Source organism: Heterocephalus glaber, unplaced genomic scaffold (genome assembly GCF_053883595.1).
Source record: "Heterocephalus glaber isolate CG9 unplaced genomic scaffold, H.glaber_assembly_v1.0 deba00000901, whole genome shotgun sequence".
NCBI classification, from domain to species: Eukaryota; Metazoa; Chordata; class Mammalia; order Rodentia; family Bathyergidae; genus Heterocephalus; species Heterocephalus glaber.
This window is the reverse complement of record NW_028258171.1, coordinates 12,296,794-12,318,012: the sequence shown is the minus strand read 5'-3', so window position 1 is coordinate 12,318,012 and position 21,219 is coordinate 12,296,794. Positions and strand designations below refer to the sequence as shown.

Here is a 21,219-nt window from a genome sequence, read left to right as displayed (position 1 = left end):
GGCTCTCCAAGCATGTGAAGGCCTGCTTCACTAGGCCTGAGGACAGAAAAGGCATCTTTGGCTGGTCTGGTGACTAGGGACGCTCTGCAGTTTGCTGGGGAGGCGCCAGCTCCCAGGTGCAGCCTGCAGTGGCCTTCGCTCTGACTGGGGCAGCAGTGGGCGGCTTCCTTGGGTCCCTGTTCCTCCGGTTCTGTGAGATGGCCTAGAGCCTTTCTTTAGAGTACACAATACTCATACACTCTGTTTTTAGCTTAAAGCCCCACTTTTTTTGCATGTGTGTGATGGGAATATTTGAAATTTACTCTATGCAATTTTGAAATGTACAATACACTATTTTATTTCTTTCTTTTTTTTTTTTTTTTTGGTGCCAGGGATCAAACTCAGGTCCTTGCCCTTGCAAAGCAGGTGGTGGAACCACTGAGCTAAATCCCCGGCCCATAATACACTATTTTAAACTAAAGTCATCATGCTGTGCAAGAGATCTAAAAACAACAAAATAAACGGCTATTCTACCTTGTTGATTTTTTTACCCTTTGACCATCAGCTCCTCATTCCTCCCACCCCTAGCTTCTGATAACTGCCATTCTGCTTTCTGCTTCTTTGAGTTCATTTGTTTCAGATTCAACATCTAAGTGGGAATGTGCAGTGTTCGGCTTTCCACACCCAGTGTTCTCCGCATCCATCCATGTGGGAACAAATGACAGGAATTCCTTCCTTTTGAAGGCTGACTAGTATTCCATTGTGTGTATACCATTCTCTTTATCCATTCTTCAGCTGATGGACGCTTTGAGTTGAGTGCATAGCTTGGCTATCCTAAATAGCACCACTATGAATATGGGAGTAGATGTCTCTTCAACAAAGTGATTTCAAATCTTTTGGGTAAACACCTGGAAGTGGGATCACTGGGTCACATAGTAATCCCGTTTTTAGTTTTTGGTTTCCATAATGGCTGTGCTAATTACATACCCACTAACAGTGTGCTGGGTTTGCTTTTTCCATCTGTGAAGTTGTGCTGAGCATCCTGGCCTGGGGGCCCACAGTGGGAGAGTCCAGGGTGTCTCTAGGACATCCTGCCTTTAGGGGACCTTGGTCACCCTGCAGTGAAGACTCCACTTCGCAGTTACCCCTGGGTCTTTTGATGACTTCTCAGCCCTGGAGGAGACCAGATCGAGCCTCTTTACAGAACCAAAGGCTCATTAAAGTATTTTCCCTAAGTCCCACCACAAAAGTTGCCCTCAGGCTAAAATCCCAGCCTCTGGTGGACCAGAGACCTGCAGCTCCATTTAAAATGCCAGTCATCAGGCTGGGAGTGTGTTCAAGGATAGAACCCTCACTTAGCCTGTGTCTTTTGAATGAGGTTTCTCTCTCTCTGTCTCTTTCTCTCTCTCTCTCTCTTTCTCTCTCTCTCTTTCTCTCTTTCTCTTTCTCTCAGAAACTAAGGCATAAAGAAGATAATTTGCCTTCCTTTTATTAAAGCCTTTAGTTGTAGTCAGTTTTAAAAATGCATTTCCTTTCCTTATGAAACAGACCAGTTTCAGGACAAGACAGGCCCCCGAAGTTCCAGAGGGTCTCCTTGCTGTGCTCTTTTGTAGGAATTGGGGTGCTAAAATGCCCCATGCACTTGGCCCCCTTGGAGTGACAGCAAGTCACTTGGGAGCAGAACTCACCATTGGCTTCCAAAGAGTCCTATGGGTACGTGGATGAGGGCCACTAAAGACACTTTGAAAATTTTAGCATTAAAATTTGATATGGGCTGGGGATTTAGCCCAGTGGTTTTGCCGCCTGCTGCGCAAGCGCAAGGACCTGTGTTCGATCCCTGGTACCAAAAAAAAAAAAAAAATAGGCAAGAAATTTGATAGCTATACAAGTGTATAATTTAGCTCAGCTTTCCACCTTTCCAAGTGCTTGGGGTTCCTTTATAAGTGGCTCCAGTAAGTCATCATTCTCTTCCCTATAGGAGTCCCATTGGAGTTGATTTGAACTCTTAAGGGTCTTTGCTTCTGCATTTATAGAAAAGACCTTCTAATCAGGAGCCTTTGAGACCTGCTTCTTTTCTATATTAGTGCTTTCTTGGCAAACTCGTTGCAAAATAACTTGGGTTTTGGGTCCTATAAATCCTTATGTCTTGGAAGTATTTTGTGTGACAGGAAGCAGAGACAGGAAGCAGAGACAGGGGAGAGCAGTTAGGAAGGCCTTGATCTCTGAAAATGCAGAAAGGGACAAGTACTAAATGGCCTTTTCTCCTACCTGCTTTATTTTAGTAATGCCTGACCCTTTGCCTGAGAAGGTAAGGTCAGGGATGCTCATTAGATTTTTCCAGTATCCCACTGATGCTTTTTTTTTTTTTAATTTCTTAAATATTTTATTGGTACATTGTAGGTATACAACACAATTACATTTCTCATTGGGAATTGTACCTTTACATAATGCATCTTGGTTCTTATTTTTTCCCCATTCCTAGCCTCCCTTCACCCCCTCCACCCTTCCCTATTTGCAAAGACTTTATTGCCATTTTTTCCATTTCTCATCATTTTTCCTTTCCCTTCTTTCCTTTCCCCTGCCCCTCCCACTACCCCAACCCCTTTGGACCTTTTCTTCCTATTTTGCCTTATCGATTATTCATTCTAATCATTGGTACATTTTAGGTATACAATATATTGACATTCATCATTGGAAATTTCCAACTTTACATAATCTGTCTTGGTTCTTATTTTTCACCCTTGCCCAGCCCTCCCTTCAACCCCTCCATTCCTCCCTATTTACAAAGATTTTGTTCCTATTTTTCCATTTCCTCATATTAATTCTATTCCCTTCTTTCCTTTCCCCTACCCCTCCCAGTTCCTTCCCCTTTGCCCCTTTTCTTCCTATTTCACATTACCTATTATACATTTTAGTCCTTATTTACACTTTCAGTTTCTCACACCAGAGAAACTATTTGGTATTTATACATGTGTGTCCTATTTATTTCACTTAAGAGTATTGCCTCAATGTGCATCCATTTAGCTATAAGTGTCTCTAATTTCTCATTTTTTATGGCTGAGTAGTACTCCATTTTATTTTTAAAAACCCACATTTTCTTTATCCAGTCTCCAGTTGATGGGTGTTTGGGCTGTTTCCAAGTTTTAGCTTTCATAAACTGTGCTGCTATAAACATGGGTGCACATATATCACTGTGGTATGATTCTTTTAATTCTTTGGGGAAGATCCCCAGCAGTGGAATAGTGGGGTCAAATGGGACTTCCAGTCCTAGTTCTTTGAGGTATCTTCATACCGATTTCCACAGTGGTTGCACCAGTCTACACTCCCACCAGCAGTGGAGCAGTGTTCCTCTTTCCCCACAGCCCCACCAGCATTTGTTATTGGTTGGTTTCATGATAGCCATTCTTTCTGGAGTGAGGTGGAATCTCAGCGTTGTTTTCATTTGCATCTCTCGAATGACCAGTGATGTTGAACATTTTTTCGTGTATTTATTTGCTATTTCTACTTCCTTGTCTGAGAAATGTCTTCATTTCAGATGCCCATTTTTGGATTGGGTCTTTAAATTTCGGAGGTCTGATCTTTTTAAGTTCTTTGTAGATTCGAGATAGTAGACCTTTGAGGAAAAGCAGGTGAAGATTTTTTTCCCACATTGTGGGTTGTCTCTTCACACTGCTGGTGGTTTCTCTTGCTGTACAGAAGCTTTTTAATAAGAAGAGATCCCACTTGTTGATTGTTTATGCTAGTTCACGGGCAACTGAGGTTTTGTTCATAAAATCTTTTCCTACCCCAATGTCTTGAAGAGTTCTACCTAACCTCTGTTCCAACTGGTTCAGAGTTTCTATTTTAATATTTAGATCTTTAATCCATTTTGATTTTAGTTTAGTGCATGGCGAGAGATATAGGTCTAGTTTTAATCTTTGGCAAGTTGAAACCCAATTTTTCCAGCACCATTTATTAAAGAGGCTATCTTTCCTCCAGTGAGGGTGTTTGGCTCCTTTATCGAAGATGAGATGGCTGAGTGTGTCTGGCATTGTTTCTGCATCTTCTAATCTGTTCCACTGGTCCTCAGGTCTGTTTCTTTGCCAGTACCATGCTGTTTTTATCACAGTAGCTTTGTAGTATAGTTGCAGGTTGGGGATTGTGATACCCCCTGCCATGTCTCTGTTACCTAGAATTGCTTTTGCTATTCTGGGTCTCTTCTTGTTCCAAATGAATTTTTGGATTGTTTTCTCAAGGTCCATGAAGTATGCTGCTGGGATCTCAATTGGAATTGCATTGAATCTATATAGCAGTTTTGGAAGTATGGCCATTTTCACTATATTAATCCTTCCTACCCAGGAGCAGGGGATGTCTGTCCATTTTCTGATATCATCTTCAATCACTTTTCAGAGTGCTATAGTTTTCAGAGAAGAGGTCTTTGATTTCTTTTGTTAGGTTGATTCCTAGGTATTTCAGTTTTTTGGATGCTATTGTGAAAGGAATCATTTGCCCTATTTCTCTCTCAGTGAGTCTGTCATTCGTGTAGAGGAAAGCTCTTGATTTTTGTGTGTTGGCCTTATAACCAGATACTTTACTGAATTTGGTTATTAAGTCTAGAAGACTTTTGGTGGAGTTCTTGGGGTCTTCTATATAGAGTATCATGTCATCTGCAAATAATGACAATTTGACTTCTTCATTACCTATCTTTATTCCTTTTATTTCTTTTTCTTGTCCAATTGCTGTGGCTAATGTTTCCAGAACTATATTGAACAAGAGTGGTGATAGTGGACATCCTTGTCTTGTTCCTGATTTTAGTGTGAAGGATTTCAGTTTTTGACCATTTAGTGTGATATTGGCTGTTGGTTTTTCATAGATGGCTTCTATCAGTTTGGGGTAGAGACCATCTATTCCAATTTTTTGTAGGGTTTTTATCATAAATGCATGTTGGATTTTGTCAAATGCTTTTTCTGCATCTATTGAGATAATCATATGGTTTTTGTCCTTGGCTCTGTTGATATAGTGTATTACATTGATTCATTTGTGTATGTTGAACCATCCCTGCATCCCTAGGATGAATCCCACTTGATCAGGGTGTATGATCTTCTTGATGATCTTCTGCATTCTATTTGCCAGTATCTTATTAAGGATTTTTGCATCTATGTTCACTAGTGAGAGTGGCTTATAGTTCTGCTTTTCAGTTGGGTCTTTCTCTGCTTTGGGGTTCGAGGTGATGCTTGCTTCCAGGAATGAATTTGGGAGTATTGCTTCCCTTTCAATTTCACTGAAGAGTTTAAACAGTAGTGGCAGTAGTCCCTCTCTAAATGTCTTGTAGAATTCAGCAGTGAAGCCATCAGGGCCCGGGCTTTTCTTAGTTGTTAAGTTTTTAATTACGTTTTCAATTTCATTGGTTGATATTGGGTTGTTTAGAATTTTTAGGTCTTCTTCATTCAACTTTGATAATTCATATGTATCTAGGAATCTGTCCATTTCTTCTGTGTTGTCCATCTTATTGGTGTAAAGGTTCTGGAAGTAGGTATTGATGATCCTCTGGATTTCTGCTGGGTCTGTTGTAATTTCACCCTTTTCATTCCTAATTACATGGATTTGGGCCTTTTCTTTCCTTTTGCTGATAAGGTTGGCTAAGGGTTTGTCAATTTTGTTGATTCTTTCAAAGAACCAACTCTTGGCTTCATTGATTTTTTTGTATCATTCTCTTAGTCTCCCTTGCATTGATTTCTCCTCTGATCTTTATAATTTCCTCCCTTGTATGAGCTCTGGGTTTGTCCTGCTCTTCTTTTTCTAGAAGCTTGAGGTTCAGCATCAGGTTGTTTAATTGGGCTCATTCTGTTTTCCTAATATGCATATTCACTGCTATGAATTTCCCTCATAAGACTTCTTTCACTGTGTCCCATAGATTCCAATATGTTGTATTGTCATTGTCATTTAATTGAAGGAACTGTCTGATTTCTTCTTTAATTTCCTCTGTGACCCATTGGTTATTCAGAAGTGTGTTGTTCAATTTCCACGTGTTTATGAAATTTTTCAAGTTTCTTTTGCTATGGATCTCCAATTTCATCGCACTATGGTCTGATAATATACAAGGGATAACTTCAATTCCTTTGCACTTACTTAAACATGTTCTATGTGTGAGTATGTGGTCTGTTTTGGAGAATGACCCATGTGCAGTTGAGAAGAATGTGTATTCTGATTTTGTGGGGTGGAAGACTCTGTAAACATCTGTTAAGTTCATTTGTTCAAGAGTTCGATTGAGTTCTAGTATTTCATTACTTATTTTTAGTCTAGTTGATCTATCTATTTGTGACAGTGGGGTGTTGAGGTCCCCCACTACAATTGTATTAGTGCATATATGACTTTTCATGTCCGTTAGTATTTGTTTTATATAGTTGGGTGCACTAGTGTTTGGTGCATAGATATTTACAATTGTCATCTCTTCCTCTTGGATTGTTCTCTTTACAAGGATGTAGTGTCCTTCTTTGTCTCTCTTAATCAGTGTTGGTTTGAAATCTACTTGATCTGCAAAGAGGATAGCTACTTCTGCTTTTTGGGGGGTTCCTCTCACATGGAGTATTGTTTTCCACCCTTTAACTTTCAGTCTATGAGTTTCATTTTCAATTAAGTGTGTTTCTTTTATGCAGCATATTGTTGGATTTTGCTTCTTGACCCATTCTGCCAGTCTATTTCTTTTGATTGGTGAATTGAGACCATTAAAGTTGATGGTTATAACTGAAACATATTGACTCGTCATTGCCATGACTTTTTCTTTTTGTTGGGTTCTCCCCCTTTGCATTTAATTTCTTGTCATGCCAGATGGGTTCATTCTGCTTTGCTTCCTGGGGTTGTGATCCTCAATGTCTGTTCCTAGGATATTGTATAAAATTCTTTGGAGTGCTGGTTTGGTATTTATGAAGTTCCTAAGGTGCTCTTTGTCATGAAAGTATCTTATTTCTCCATCCATTTTGAAAGATAGTTTTGCAGGGTACATCAATCTGGGTTGGAAGCTGTTTTCTTTTAGGGCTTGGAATATGTCACTCCAAGCTCTTCTTGCCTTGATGGTTTGTGTTGAGAAGTCTGCTGTGATTCTGATGGGCTTTCCTTTGTATGTGATTTGTTTCTTTTCTCTGACTGCTTGGAGAACTTTGTTCTTCTGTTGTGTTTCTGGAATCTTAACAATTATATGCCTATGTGTAGATTTTTTTTGATCAAGGCTATTTGGAGTCCTATATGCCTCACTTATCTGTATGTCAATTTCTTTTCCCCCGCTTCAGAAGTTTTCTGCCATTACTTCTGTGAAGAGTTTTTTATGTCATCTGCACTGTCTCGTGTTTCTTCATTGAGTCCAATCAGTCTTATGTTATTCTTTTTTGCATCATCTAGCAGCTGCTGGATTGATTTCTCATGTTCTCTTATAATTCTGAAACAATTTTTCTTTTCCTGGTCATTAATTGCAGTCTTATCTTCTATATCTGAAATTCTGTCCTCACATTGGCTCATTCTGCTGAGTAGACTTTCAATGGAGTTTTTCATCTCCTGGAAATCTATTTGCATCTGTTTTATGGATTCCATTTGTTTCTTATGTTGGGATTCCATCATGTTCCTCAGCTCCTCTCTAGATTTGTTAATCATGTCTTGCACTAGGAGCACAATTTCTCCTTTTATCTGAGAAATTATTTCTGATTTCATTTTTTCCAGATCCCCTTTTGTTGCCAGTTCAGTGGGTCCAGGTGGTTGAGTATCAGGGTGTTCCATCTCATTTCCCTTTGTAGGTGATCTGGAAGTCTGGTTTTGAGACTTATTTACGTGTTTTCTCATTTCGACTGGGGGAGCAGAGGGGGTCCTGTTGACGTCCATGCAGCTCGCCTCCTCTGAGCTGGGAGAGGTGGGCCAAGGGCCGGGAGTGGTGGTAGGGATGGTGGCCTGAAAGCCCCTTCCTCTGGACCAGGAGCAGTGGGATGGCAGCTCAGAAGCCCCTACCTCTGGGCAGGAATTCTTTAAATGCTGAGAACTTGATTAGCTCCAATATAGTGGTCTGGTGGTCCGGCGTCCTCTGCGTCTTTGCCGTGTGGAGCCAGGTGGCTATACAGAGAAGAGGCCAAAGGAGCGGGGGTGGGGCAGTGGATTGCTGCCGGGGCGCGGGCTGATTCGGTGTTTTCTGCACGACTGGCGACCTCGTGACCGTGTCCGCAGACCTGCCTGTGTGCAGCAGGCTGATTCGGTGTTTTCAGCGCGACTCCCACTGATGCTTTTTGAGTAGCTTCTTGTCTGTCCAAAGGGGATTTAATGTTCTCCAGTGTTCTTCATGGGTTTTAGACACCAGGGTTTATCTGTATGGCAAAGAAGCCAGGCATCTAAAGGGCTTGTTTAAGGTCAGACTGCTGATCCAAGGTAATTCGAGGATAGGATGTGGAGTTACCAGTCCCAGGATTTGAAGTCATGTCTGCACAGTTTCCTAGCTCCAAATGGGCAAACATGAATCTCATGCTCTTTCCCCTCTCCAAAGCACACCACCACCACATGGAGACAGTATATTATCAGGGCACTGTCTTTGAAGTCAGGTCTGCTTTCAAGTGCTGAGTCTTGCTGTTGTTAGCCATGTGGGCATGCCATCACAAACACTCTGAGCCTTCGTTTCTTCATCTGTGTATGGGAACTATAATGCCCTCCTATGAGATTGTGATGGTGGCTGACTGAGATTGCATGTACCCAAGGCTCATCACCCAGCCAGCGATAGTTAATCCACTGCATCCCATTGTAGGCTCCTCACCTCCACCCCCGTGTGTAAGTGGGTCTTTGACAGTGACTTCCAGTAAGGGGTTCCTGAGAAAGCTTGTTATGTTAGACTAGAGAGTGGGTTTCTCAGAGGCTTTCTCATGTGGTGGTGATTTGCATCCATTTCCATCTGTAGGCAGGAGTCCTTAGATCAATCTTGAAGTACAACTGCATGTTTTTGTTTAGTTTTAAAAACTTGCCTTTTGAAATAGGCTTGGCTTGGCGGGGGATTTAGCTCAGTGGTTCTGCCACCTGCCTCGAAAGCACAAGGTCCCAAGTTCAATCCCCGGTACCAAAAAAAAAAAGAAATAGGCTTGACTTCTCTCTACATTGTCTGCAGTAAATGACTACTAAGCTACACTGCTTTATTGAAAAGAAAACATTTCATAACTGAGTCTTTCATTATAAAACTACATCTCTTCGTGACATTTCTCCTTGCTAGCTATCGCAGTAGCTGGTGATGCTATAAAGACTGTTTTCCTATACATTGACATTTTGCTCATGTTCTGAACTCTTACTTCTTTCTCCTGGTGTTAACAGATAGACACCTACTAAGTTTAATGACAGTTGCATAGACTGCTGTCTTTTTTGCTAAGCTTACCGTGTTAGACACTGGCTTGAGTTCTCTCATGTTGGGTCTGTTTGAAGTACACACATGGAAACTATGCATTTCAACTGAGTCTTTCACTTCCATGAGGGCACAATTTTAGGCAGTGTTAGGTTCCCTATCCTACTTCCTGTTGCAGGTTTTGTGTGTGGTTTAAAAAGCATTTGCTTCTTGTGGAATGTTTAAACTCTTTCTTTCTTTTTCCTCAGAAAAGCAAATTGTGTTTCTAAAAAAGCCTTTATACAAAATGTGAGGAAAAAGTGATAAGGTAAATTCTATTAAGTGGTGGTGACACATGACAAAAAATATCAGACTTAGCCAAGTCTCTTCCTGATAATTTAGTTTAAATGTCATATGTGTTTGTAGTCAGTTGTGTAATTTTCCCATTGCTTCAAACTGCCCTTTGAGGCATATAAGATAATAGGGATGCTTGTAAAGTGAATGGCAGCAATTATTATTCAAATGAGGAGGCACCTCAGGGACAAACAGCCCAGAAGCTTGGTACCTTGTGAAGTTGAATTGCCTTATATTATTTGTAAAGATTTCCAAGTTTTAACATAATACAGTATTAAAAAGCTCCCTTGGAGAAGGAAAGGGTGCTTCGAAATTCCAGTTGCTGAAATAGCCCCATCTTGCTGGAATCTTCACAATAGAGGGCATTTATCAGCAAACTCCCAATGGTGAATGTCATCACACTGTATACCTAAAATGTACCAATAAACTTAATGAAAAAAAAAATTGAAAGTGGGTAAATGTGTAACGTGTCCACTGCGGGCCTCTTTGGATCTCATTACAAAACACTGCAGAGGTGTAAATATAGGTAACAGGTTTTTAAAAACTTACAAATTAAATGTGGGAAAGCAGCCCACCCCGTTAGTCTACAAGATCTAAACAATGGAGAAAAAACCCAGATGATGTCTTTGAGTGCAGATCAGAGCAGAGCAGTCACCTTGATTTGTGTGTCATAAGATTGTATTTGCTTAGTTTATAACACTATCCCAATAATATATGCTGTCTCCACCATATTATTTTCATTAAAATCATATTTCTTTACACTGTGGATTTTTTAAAAATTTAAGATATTCAAGTTCATGGTTTGACATACACATGCGCTGTGAAACAATCATCACAATAGGCTAATTAACATCTCCATTACTTCATACATATAGTTACTTTTCCTTTTTAAAGTGTGTGTCTTCTGATCTTCTTCAGAAAAAATAAAAGGAGCTGAGAGTTCAAATGTTATCTTTTCCTGTATTTACAAAGAGAGTTTTGCCAGATAGCTTTCTCCTTGGGTGTTGAATGAATATTGGTATTGATATAAACAGCAATGTGTTTATGGCACAGGGTGCAACAAATTAACAGCCCTCTTTCCCCGCTGTGCTTTAGAGCAGTGAAAAAAGGGAACAGAAGAGAATGTGAAAGGATTCGCTTCAATGATGCCAGGATGGGAGCAAGTGGCTCTCAGACCTTGTAGACGGTTTTGCGTTTTTAGGGCTGTGGAAATGACTTTAAATTTCTCTATTTATTTTTTTTAGGTGCATTTTGACCAATTTAAAGAAGCATTAATACTTATCTTATCTAGAACTCTGTCCAATGAAGAGCACTTTCAGGAACCAGGTAAGGGCCCTGAGTCTTCTCTACGTTCCCCTTTAAAAGTTGTCCAGAGAAAAATGTGGCCCCTTGAGGCCTGTCTGGGAAGGATTTAGGGCATCTGCTTTTCACAGATTGGGCAGTTTATTTCCAGTGACTTCTCTTTCAATATGATCATAAAAGCCTTGCAGCTGTTGAACACTAAAATGAGACTTCTCTACTACAGCAGCATAGTGTGGAAAAAATAATTGGATTGTGCCGAGGCAATATGTCAGATGTTGTGGCAATAACTCACTCTTGGAAGGAGCAGAGTGAAACTCATCCGTATTTCCTGGGTACTTGGAAGCATATGATTTGGGGGACATTGTTCCTGAAGAAGAGTTGTGGCTGATGTAGAGATGATGTGGAGACAATTTTGTTTAGTCCTATTCAGTGGATTACCCTCTGCTAGAGACATTGCCATATGATACTATGATTAATCTGCCCTTCTCCCCTGATAGTTCTTGGGAATCATGTAGTTCAGTTTTGTATTGACAGTGCCTAGAAGAATGCTTAGCACATGGTAAGTATCCAGTGAATATTATGAAATAGAAAATTTAATATTGTACTTTGTTGATTTTTTTAAAAGCACCATACATTTTAAGACACATTGTTATTCATGTATATCTAAGAAGAAAAATTTTGCCAAATATAATATAAAGTGCCATTGATTATAAAATATATCCTGGTTTCATTGTGTTCCAACCTCGAGTTGGTGTGTGTGAGATTCAATAAAAATATGGCAGATATGTAAGGGGAAGATTAAACAGTGTAGAAATTTGTATTCAAGTACAGTCTGGTTTATCAGATCAGCGGTTGTCATGGGCCAGTGATAGGAGTTGACTATAAAGAGACACCAGGGAGTTTTTGGGGTGGTGAAACTTTTATGTGATGGTTTTGATGGTAGTTATGTGATTGTATGAGTTTTTCCAATCCGTAGCCTATGCGCTAATGGGTGAAATTTACTCAAAATAAATTACCCCTTAGAAAACCTGACTTTAAAAAAGAGAAGATCAAAAAATATAGTCCAGTTTGAGACTAAGGAGAAATCGTTAGCATTCTGTGGTTACCAGGAGTCATGCAGTGTGACCTATTGGCCAAACACAGATGAGAATTTGTTCTTTATCCTCGTGGTGATTTGCTTCTTCAGTTTACCTTCTGAAATGGTCCAGATTTGTATCATGTGTCTGAACACTGCCTTCACCAGTGTTTTGGATTTTGGAATGAGTCTCCCCTTTCTGCTAGTGGTGACCACCTCCACGAAGGTTATTCTCAACTCCAAAGCTTCCCTGAGCCTTTGGGAAGTCCCCAGTGAGCTCGCATTCTTGAGATTTTTCCAGACTAAGAGTAGAACTTGTGCCAGTGGCCCCTGCTGGAGCACAGATCTTTATGATTTATGCGCTCTCATATTTTGTTGGTATTTTTACTTTTTTTTTGGTACCCGGGATCGAACTCGGGACCTTGCACTTGCAAGGCAGGTGCCAGAACCACTGTGCTAAATCCCCAGCCCATTGTTTTTACTTTTTTAAGGTTGTCTGTCATCTTGATAACAATTATACAAGATCTAGGGACTCTGAGCAATGGTAGCATCACCGCCGGGGGTACATTTTGGTTAATATGAGTGGAGGTAATTAAAAACATAAATTCAGTATTTTTCTGTGTGCTGGTAATGTCCTTTTATGTGGATTTGGAATGGGCAGCCCTGCCACTAGTCCATGTGACCCTTTTCCTGGCCTTTCTTCAAAGCTTGTACTGTCACCTCCCAGAAAATTGTTGCAATAAAGATGCAGATTGATAAGCATGGATGTGGGGGTCCCCCCCCATGCAGGGGTGCAGTGCTGGAACCTAAGCAATAGCATGAGCTAGATGATGGCTACTAACAGCCTGGAAGTAGAGCTGATAAATGCAGCTCCAGATGGTGGCTTCGTGGTTATGTGTGGGCCTCGCTGCTGTGCTGAGGTCGTAATTTGGATCCAACTTCCTCGAACACAGAAGGAATTTTTATAGTTTTGCTGTGTGCCCTGTCCTCTGGGTGGGCTGCAGCAAATCTTTGTGACAGGATTGTCCCAAAGCAGTGTAATGCAACAGTGGAGTGCTTGTCGGTAGCATTCTAGCCAGCATTTTAATGACTTCCCTGGCAGGGTAACATCTAGAATGCAGCCTGTGCCTTAAGAGTGCTTCATCGAATGTAGGCCTGAGCCAGCCCTCCCTCCCACATTTCCTGCTTTGTTCTGACCGTCTCTGTGTTATCTCTCCTTTGCCCCACTCTTCCTGGCCCCTCCAGTTGTTCCTGGGATTAAGCAGTTCTTTCCACTCCACCATGTTCTGCCCACTCTAAATATGACCCCACCCTCAGCCTGGCTGGTTTGTATGGGAGAGACACAGGGAAGAGGGTCAGGACTCCAGCAGACTATCAGGAGGTGTGCTGAGCTCACCTCTCCCTTTCCCTTTGTGAAAATAACTATCTCTAAATCATAGACCCCAGCACATCAGGGCTGGAGACGATGCTGCCCTTTTATCAGAGGGCAAACTGAGGTGTAAAGAGAGGCAGAGGAAGATGTTAGCACCATGGCCATGGGATGTGCAGGGTTCGGTTTAAGAATTTTAGCCCTCAGATGGCTGAGCTGGTCCTCACTCAGTGTAGCCTGGCCAGAGAGGGGGCCAAGAGGCCAGAGGTGTCACTGAGTCAGAGCCAGCTGTGCTGCCCATTGGCGGCAGGATGCCTATGTCCTCCACGTCACCAGGCTGCTCAATGTTAAACTCGTCTTTTACCGCCGGGGCCAGTCTGTGGTGTTTTTGCTTTCCCTTTTGAAACCAGTGAGCTGGTGGGCTAGAAGAGAAAGAAGTACCCTTAAACCACGCACAGAGTTTGAAAAAATAGGGCCACAGCACACAGCCTTAGAAATCCAGAGGGTCATGAATTGATCCTTTATAATAGCTAAGATTTTTATAAATTAAAATACCAGGTATCCTACCTGGCTCTAATACAGAAAAGTCAGCCTGATAGGATGAAAGGAACCTTAAGCAAGGAGTTAGGAATTACTGGCTTTGCCCTCCTAATCATGTGACCTTGTATGTTGCACCTCTGGTCTTTGATCAGCTCAGATCTAAAAGTAGTTGTACTGGAAAATATTTCATTTCTCTTTTAGCTTCAAGATTCAATTGTGTTGTCTCCTGATAGCTAAATGACATTATCTGAATCTATGAAAAAAGCTAGCATTGTGCTTTTTGTAAGATCTTACTTAACATAAATTGACAGTCTAAAGTTCTTCCTAAGGATGAATGACCACTCTATTTCATGCCTTCATCTTCTTCTAATAAAAGGCAGTTGTGTGTAAGTAATACAAAAGCAAAGCTCTAATGGGATTTGAGAAGAGATGAAATTAAGTCATTATTTCCGTAGTCCCGGGCTCTGCCATTTATAACTTCTCTGAGTCACTATTTCTATATTGTTAAAATGAAGGAGTATGGGCTAGATTATTGTCAGCTTCTTTATAATTCTGATATTTGTGATTTGAAGATGCTAGGAGGTTTTTCCCTAAAAAGTAATAATCATAACTGTAACACAATGAAGAATACTGAAATTCAGATAAGGACAGAAAAATGGAGGGAGGATATAGGGAATCCTTTGTAAAGTCCAAAGTGATTAACATTACCAGCGGCATAATTCCCTCACATCTGCACATACAGTTTAATTTTTAAACTATTTTTCTGGAATAAAAGAAGGCCAACAATGCAATTATTAGCTATTCATTCAATTTGTGATGGTTTTGGGTTATTGGCTTTTTTTTTTTTGGTACTGGGGATCGAACTCCGGTCTTTGCACTTGGGAGGCAGGCAGTGGAACCACTGACCTAATCCCCGGCCCGGTTATTGGATTTTTGTAGTGGAAATGCTGGCTGGACCCAGTCTCCAGAGATTTTGTCCTTGTTTGATGCATCTTGCATTAGATTTCTGTTTTGTGTAGATGTTAGCATCTACACTGAAAATATCTTTCCCTTGTTTATTGGAGGGGGAAGAAAACACAGGTTTGGGAAACCCAACTCATTAGAAAAAAGGACTAAGCATCATTTTGGAACAGGTGATTATTTTTGTATCAGACCTCCCTAGTTTTAGGAGCTGTCCAAATTGTAATTATTTTCCTTATATTTTGAAGAAGCCATTAATGCAATAAATAGAAACCTTCTCATTCACTTGGCAAATGTGTAATGCAGTCAGTTCTGCAGCACACTGTTGGGATAGATCCTGAATTGCAGCAGTTGAAGATTTGTGGTAGCAGCTGCATTCAGAGGCTATGGGCCAAGCTATGATGCTGACTGTGGTCCCTGCACACAGATGACCCCACAGGCTTGGTCTGTGTCCTCTCTTTGGCTAAGACAAGTAAGAACATATTCTTTGCTGTCAGTAAGAAGTTTTCTCCAAAAGTTAGTCAAAACAAAGTACTACCACCAACAACAATAATAAAAGAGGATATTAAGTATGTTTATTAAGTCATAAAAATTGGAAACAATTGTGACTACTTATAATCACGAAATAATGGAACCTTTCTACATAAGACAATAGGTACCGAGAACTATAATAATGCTTTTGGCTAATTGATACCACTCTCAGGTTTCATGCTATATAAGTAATTGCAGATATGCACAAAGATACGTGTATAAGGTAGTCATTGCAAATTGTGTGTATGTGTGTGTATCAGTGAGAAACTTTGGTGTATTATACCTGTGTAATCAAAGATCAAGCAGCTATTAAAACTGTGGTGCAGAAGGTTTCTTGGTAGGTTAGGATAAAAAACAACCCTTTAAAAATGCATGTGTATGTGCAAGAAACATGCATGTTATTTAAAATTAAATAAGGCCAGTGAGAATTTCCACGGGAGTTGTGTTTGTATTTTATTTCAAACTTAGTGAGTGTATAAGAAGGTTTGCAAACAGGACATGAAGGTGGTAGTTTTCTGCAGGGAGTCTTGGAGAACTGACCTGTCCCTCTCACATCAGCCCATTGAAGCAGGGAAAGTTGACTCACGAGGAAGAGAAAATTAAGACAAGCCCAAGATCGAGATCAGGGCAGCTCCAGTTTCTGAGATGACAGCTGGAAACGCCATTATACATTTGCTTACCTGCCACAAGAAAGGAGGTTGAGGAATCTGCCATGGAATTGAAGGCTGTGAACTCTTCCTGATCTTGCTTCTCTGGGGTCCAGTGCTGGCTATCTGTCTCTGGCCTGATGGCTCTGGGTACCACTGGCTCCATGGGATCTGGGTGGAAGGACCCGAATGTGCCTGGAGTGATCAGGATAGGAGCTGCAGATGCACGGTGACCTTGCTCCTTGAAGCAGCTACTGTTTTTCCTTCTTCCAGATGAGGAAACTGCACCTTTGGGAGGCTAAATAATCCTGACCCTGTACAAATTGAGTATCCATATGGAGGTTTATTAAGTCCAGGCTCTTTCTTTGAAGCCCTACTGCCCTGGAATGTGTTACCCAGTTCTCCTGGGTAGATAATCCTACCAGTAAAGTGCTTTTAGAAAAAAGATGACCACAGTCATTATTAAATTGGGAGGTGTAGACAGTGTGAGTTGCATTCAATGCATAGGAGAAAAAGTTCCAGGAAAGTTGTGCTAAGAATTTACTGGAAAGAAATGAGTTTTGAGCTGAGCCCTTGAACAATGGGGAGGATTCACTTCAGTGAAATGTGACTCTCTGCCTTCTTCCCCAAAGTAGTAGCCCAAGATACAGGGCCTCCTAGAAGAGATAAGCCAATTGATCTCCTGCAGAGACCATGGAAGCAATTATATAATCACTATTGACTCAAAGATCTTTTCCAGCTGACTGATCCTCACCTGCTGTAAATCTGAGACAGACCATGTAGTCAGATGAGTCAGCCCTGGGTATTGCCACCCCACCCCACCCACGTCTTGAGCAACCTTAGCGGGTGTGCACCTTCCTCTCCAAGCCTTCCTCTCAGGCAGGGCTAATTAGAGCCACTCCCATCACCTTTGCATCCAGAAGCCCCTGTTCCAGCCGGAAGTGTCATAGAATGGGATAAGAAGACTGCCCCTTTATCCAGGGAGGACTTGAAGTCCCACTGAACATCTGCATCTTGTATGGAGGTCCAGGAGAGAGGGGTAGGCAGGAGCGATGTCCTAATCCCGCCCCCTGCCTGGCAGCTGCCTTGAGAGGAGCTGTGTGCACGAGGAAGGAAACGTGGGCTGATAAGGCTGCTTCCTGCTGATGGCTCACACAGGCAGGGAGCAGAGGGAATGGCAGAGATGTCACACGGTCTTGTTCCATCATTTTCTCCTGATCGCTCTTCTCCCCGTCTCAGCTTGGGACGTCCTCTCCCCACTTTTTTCTTCCTACCACACAGCTCCTCACCTCTACTTCCACTTCTCCTTGCTCCCCCTTGCCTCGCTTCCCTACTGCTTTCCTCTCCCCCAGTGTTTCTCTTCCTCCCCTCCCCTCTCCCTCCGAGGGCCTCTAGGTGTCTACCACCCCCTCTCTTTCCCTCCTGCTCTCAATCTTTCTCTCCTTTTCTCTGTATGTCAGTCTCTATGTGTATCAGTCTCTGTCTCTAGGTCTCTCTCGGGCATAGCCAGGGTTCCCCTGGGGTTTTTTCTCTTCCCCTTTCCTGTATCTGGAACCAGGCATGGGTTTGCACCCTCGTCACATGATCCCTGTGTGTGGGTGCACTAGGAGGTGGGGGGTGCAGGGGGCTGTGTGCATGGCTATTTTCAAGAAAGCCTCTTGGGGGTATCTGTCCTGAAGTTTGCACATAATTCTTTTTTTTTTTTTTAAACCCTTTCTTATTTTTCAGTCAATTTCAGGAATCCTGTGAGCTCAGGATTAAGCCTCAGCTGAAGTCCTTTGGAAGGGGCTGTTGTCTCTGGGAATAACTCCCTAGGCTCACTAAATGAGCCAGGAAGTAGAAAGCAAGGGTCTGCAGGACCCTTGTCTAAATAAGAATGTCCCTTATGCCTGAATGAGAGCATCAGCACCACAAGGGCTGATCCTCAGAAACAGCTCATTTCTTCATCCTTGGAAGTGGGCTCAGGTTATTTTTTGGTATCAGAAGAGTTTGATTCAAAAAAAATCGTAAAGTGTCCATTTTATCCCCTAGCAGGAGCTGGTATAATACAGGGCCTTGTTCATGGCCCTTGTCCCATAAGGAGTCTGCCTAACACTGGAGGACACCTTTGGAAATCTGCTTTAACTTCCCATGTGTGTGCTGTGGATGCCAGTCCACCCTGGGTCCTAAACTTGTGTTTTTTCGAAGAAAGCATTTGCATGAAAGGAGTTTAGACTTTTGGGTAACTGTATCAGTCACCTTAAGACTGTTGACCATCCGTCCAGTCCAGTGTATAATGTCATTACACATTTGCTTACCTGCCACAAGAAATGAGGTTGAGGAATCTGCTGTGGAATTGAGGGCTGTGAACTTCCTAACCTTGGCCCTCCGGGGTCCAGCACTGGGCATCTCTCACTAGCCTCATAGCTCTGGATACCACTGGGTCCATGGGATCCGGGTGGAACGACCCGAGTGTGACTGGAGTGATCAGGATAGGAGCTGCAGACGCACGGTGACCTGTGTTGGCCGTCGGCACTGTTAGCCATTTGTCCATTGGGTTTCGGAGGAGTTCAGTGTTCCAAGTGGTCGTATGCGTCACATAGGAGCCCCCGGTCAGTTTTAAGAAGGAGGTGTTATGTACAGCTTAGTATAGATTTGGAAAGCTGTTTTTGCCATCTACACTCCTGCTAGGAAGAGAGTTAGGAGAGAAATGAAGTGTGCGGGTGTTGTTTGCCACATCTGCAACTGGCTCATCCCCCAGAATGTCATTCTCCCTGGCATGGTACGTCAATTTCCTTTTTATTCTAAGTGCAGAACATTGTGGTCACAAGTCATACACGGGCGTGGTAGAACAGTGTCATAGCTCTGGGGTTTCTCTTCTTGGGACAGATGAGACGTAGATAAAGAATGAGCATCCAGGCTTTGTTCGCTTTTCTGATCCAGAGGAACAGTTTTTGTTTCTATCTTTTTAATTCCCTGATTAGATATTTTTCCCTACCTGCTTGGTTGAAACCCAGTTTCTCCTACTTTACTCCAGCATCTTTAGAGGATTGCATCGAGGTTTCTCACTTTTCCCTTGCTCATGACCAAGGGCTTCGTTTATGGAATAAAACCTAGGCCATTTCAACTGGGCCTACCCTTGCTGTGCCTGGTGTGTCTGATAATAAGCTCTCCTGGGATGGGTTGGAGGCTCCTCAAGCCAGGCTAGGCTTGCCTGCTTTCCTTCAAAGCCTATTTTTATTTTTATGTAGTGATGCCAGATAGGAGAAATGGAAAGTGGGAAAGAAGAGAAAATGACTCCAAAGCTAGACACTCTGAGCGGAATCATAAATATTCTTTCAAGGAACTAAGACAGCAAAGGCAGGGAGGTTCTTTAGTTTCCCTGGCATTTCCCATCTCTCCTTGAAGCTCATGCTTGCAGCAGTTACGTATTCTTTGTTAAGGGAAGCTATGTGATGTAATAATTTTCTTAATAAGCCAAACAACTCCATATTATCTGGCATAGGTAAAATTATTCTAGAATGAAACTCTGAAAAACAAAATATGTTACATCTGGGCACACTCACCAGGTAAATAATTTTTGGTCCAGGGCTGCAGTTTTGTGACTGTTCCATTGGACACTGGAAGAGAGGATGGAGGCCTTTGTGAGTGTGCAAAGAGTGTCTCAAAGTCCGCACCATGGCTTCCCCAGTGTAGGACTGTTGCTGCTGACTTCTGAAGCCCTGGTTGAGATTAAGAAAGATAAAATTTTTTGTAATGTTTGACGCAGCAATAGTTGTTGCCCATGAATGTTCTCTCTGAACCTCCCTATTCTGACAGTCTCTCTTCTCTCTTATGTAAATTCAATGACGAGATGCTGCCAGTAGGAGAGGGATGTGTGAGTGTGTAATTCTACAAGGCAACTTTTTAAAATGGTGTGACGAGTCACATTTTTTTTGGTTACATAGATGGTTTGGGAAATTCAGTAATAGAAAATGCTAATAATCCATTTTTCCTTTCTGTGTGCTAATATCTTTATTCCAAAAAGATTATATATATATAGTTTAATGACTGTCTCTAGAAGTTGACTGTCATGTACATACATTCTGTATACATTCTGTAGGATATAACTTAAAGTGTGCTCAAAATTGGTCCTTACAATTGGTATAATAAAAACTTTAAGCTCCTAGCAGTGCAAAAATAAGTAAATAAGTAAACCAAAGCTCCAAGGATGCCTAGTGATGCACAATCTATTCTTTTTCATGGTTTAGAAAAGGAGATGTTTGGAATGTTCTCACACAGTGGGGAGCAGTTTAGTAAATAATTAGGGAACAATTTTTTCTTCCACAAGTAAGTTTAGGACTTGATCACACTGGAATTTTGAAAACAGTTGCTTCCTCCCACTACTTTCTTTCATCTGAAAAAGTACAGCATGCAGTAAGATCTCCTTTGTCAATTGCCATCCCAGGACTTGACTGTTGTTTTACTTTTAATCTTTGCAAGCTCCTATAGTTACTAGTGGTGTATCTGACGTTTAAGCATATCTAATAAATTAAGGATGGTTCTGCATTGCCTCTTATCTGACCAGCATCTGTGGGTGTCAGCTGCCAACGAGGGGCTCGAATGTCTGTACCACTCCTGAATACCCACAAGCTGACACACTCTCTTCTGATAAAAGGTACTTTCAAATATGCATGCGATTTTCAGTATAAATTTTGTATGCTTAAACGCTTCCTGTAAGAGATCGCGCGACCTAATAAAATGACTTGGCTGGGACTTTTTAAAAGCTGGATATAAATATCACTAGAGATTGTATAGCTAACATAAATACTTCACTCTGAGCTTGGCTGAGCATTTTCAAAATGCTTTTGGCCACATTTGTGAATATCATCGTGAAATCTGAGCCCAGAGGAAGGGCATGGGTGGGGGGTTAGTCCAACAGGGTCTCCAGCCTGCCCAAGGAACCAATAAAGTAAAGGCCAACATACCACGGTTTGGTGGTGGTAAAGGAAGGGTTTTGTTCCTTCAGCTCTTATCCAACTAACCACCCTTATTTTGAAGGTGTGTGCACAGACCTCTTCTAAAAAGCCACACATCTGTGTTGAGCGGTATCTTGCTAAGACTGTCACGTTCAAACAGAACTCACAGTGTGTTCTCCAGAGAGACTATGTATCTGTGTAGACAATAAGAT

At 41.7% G+C, this 21,219-nt stretch overlaps 1 protein-coding gene across 23 annotated transcripts in view; it reads left to right on the top strand.

Moving 5' to 3' along the window:
- Nin (ninein) overlaps positions 1–21,219 on the top strand; it is a 98,772-nt gene that overhangs the window by 13,530 nt on the left and 64,023 nt on the right. For 20 of the 23 annotated variants that reach the window (XR_002396697.2, XR_002396699.2, XR_002396722.2 and 17 more), the window contains 2 exons: positions 10,891–10,972; positions 20,617–20,706. Coding sequence is in view for 18 of the 23 variants with exons in the window: in XM_021262400.2 (XP_021118059.2) it covers positions 10,891–10,972; positions 20,617–20,706 (172 nt within the window). In the remaining 5 variants the exon portion in view is untranslated. The remainder of the gene's footprint in view (positions 1–10,890; positions 10,973–20,616; positions 20,707–21,219) is intronic. The other 3 variants (XR_015450037.1, XM_021262409.2, XM_021262457.2) reach the window with 1 other exon arrangement.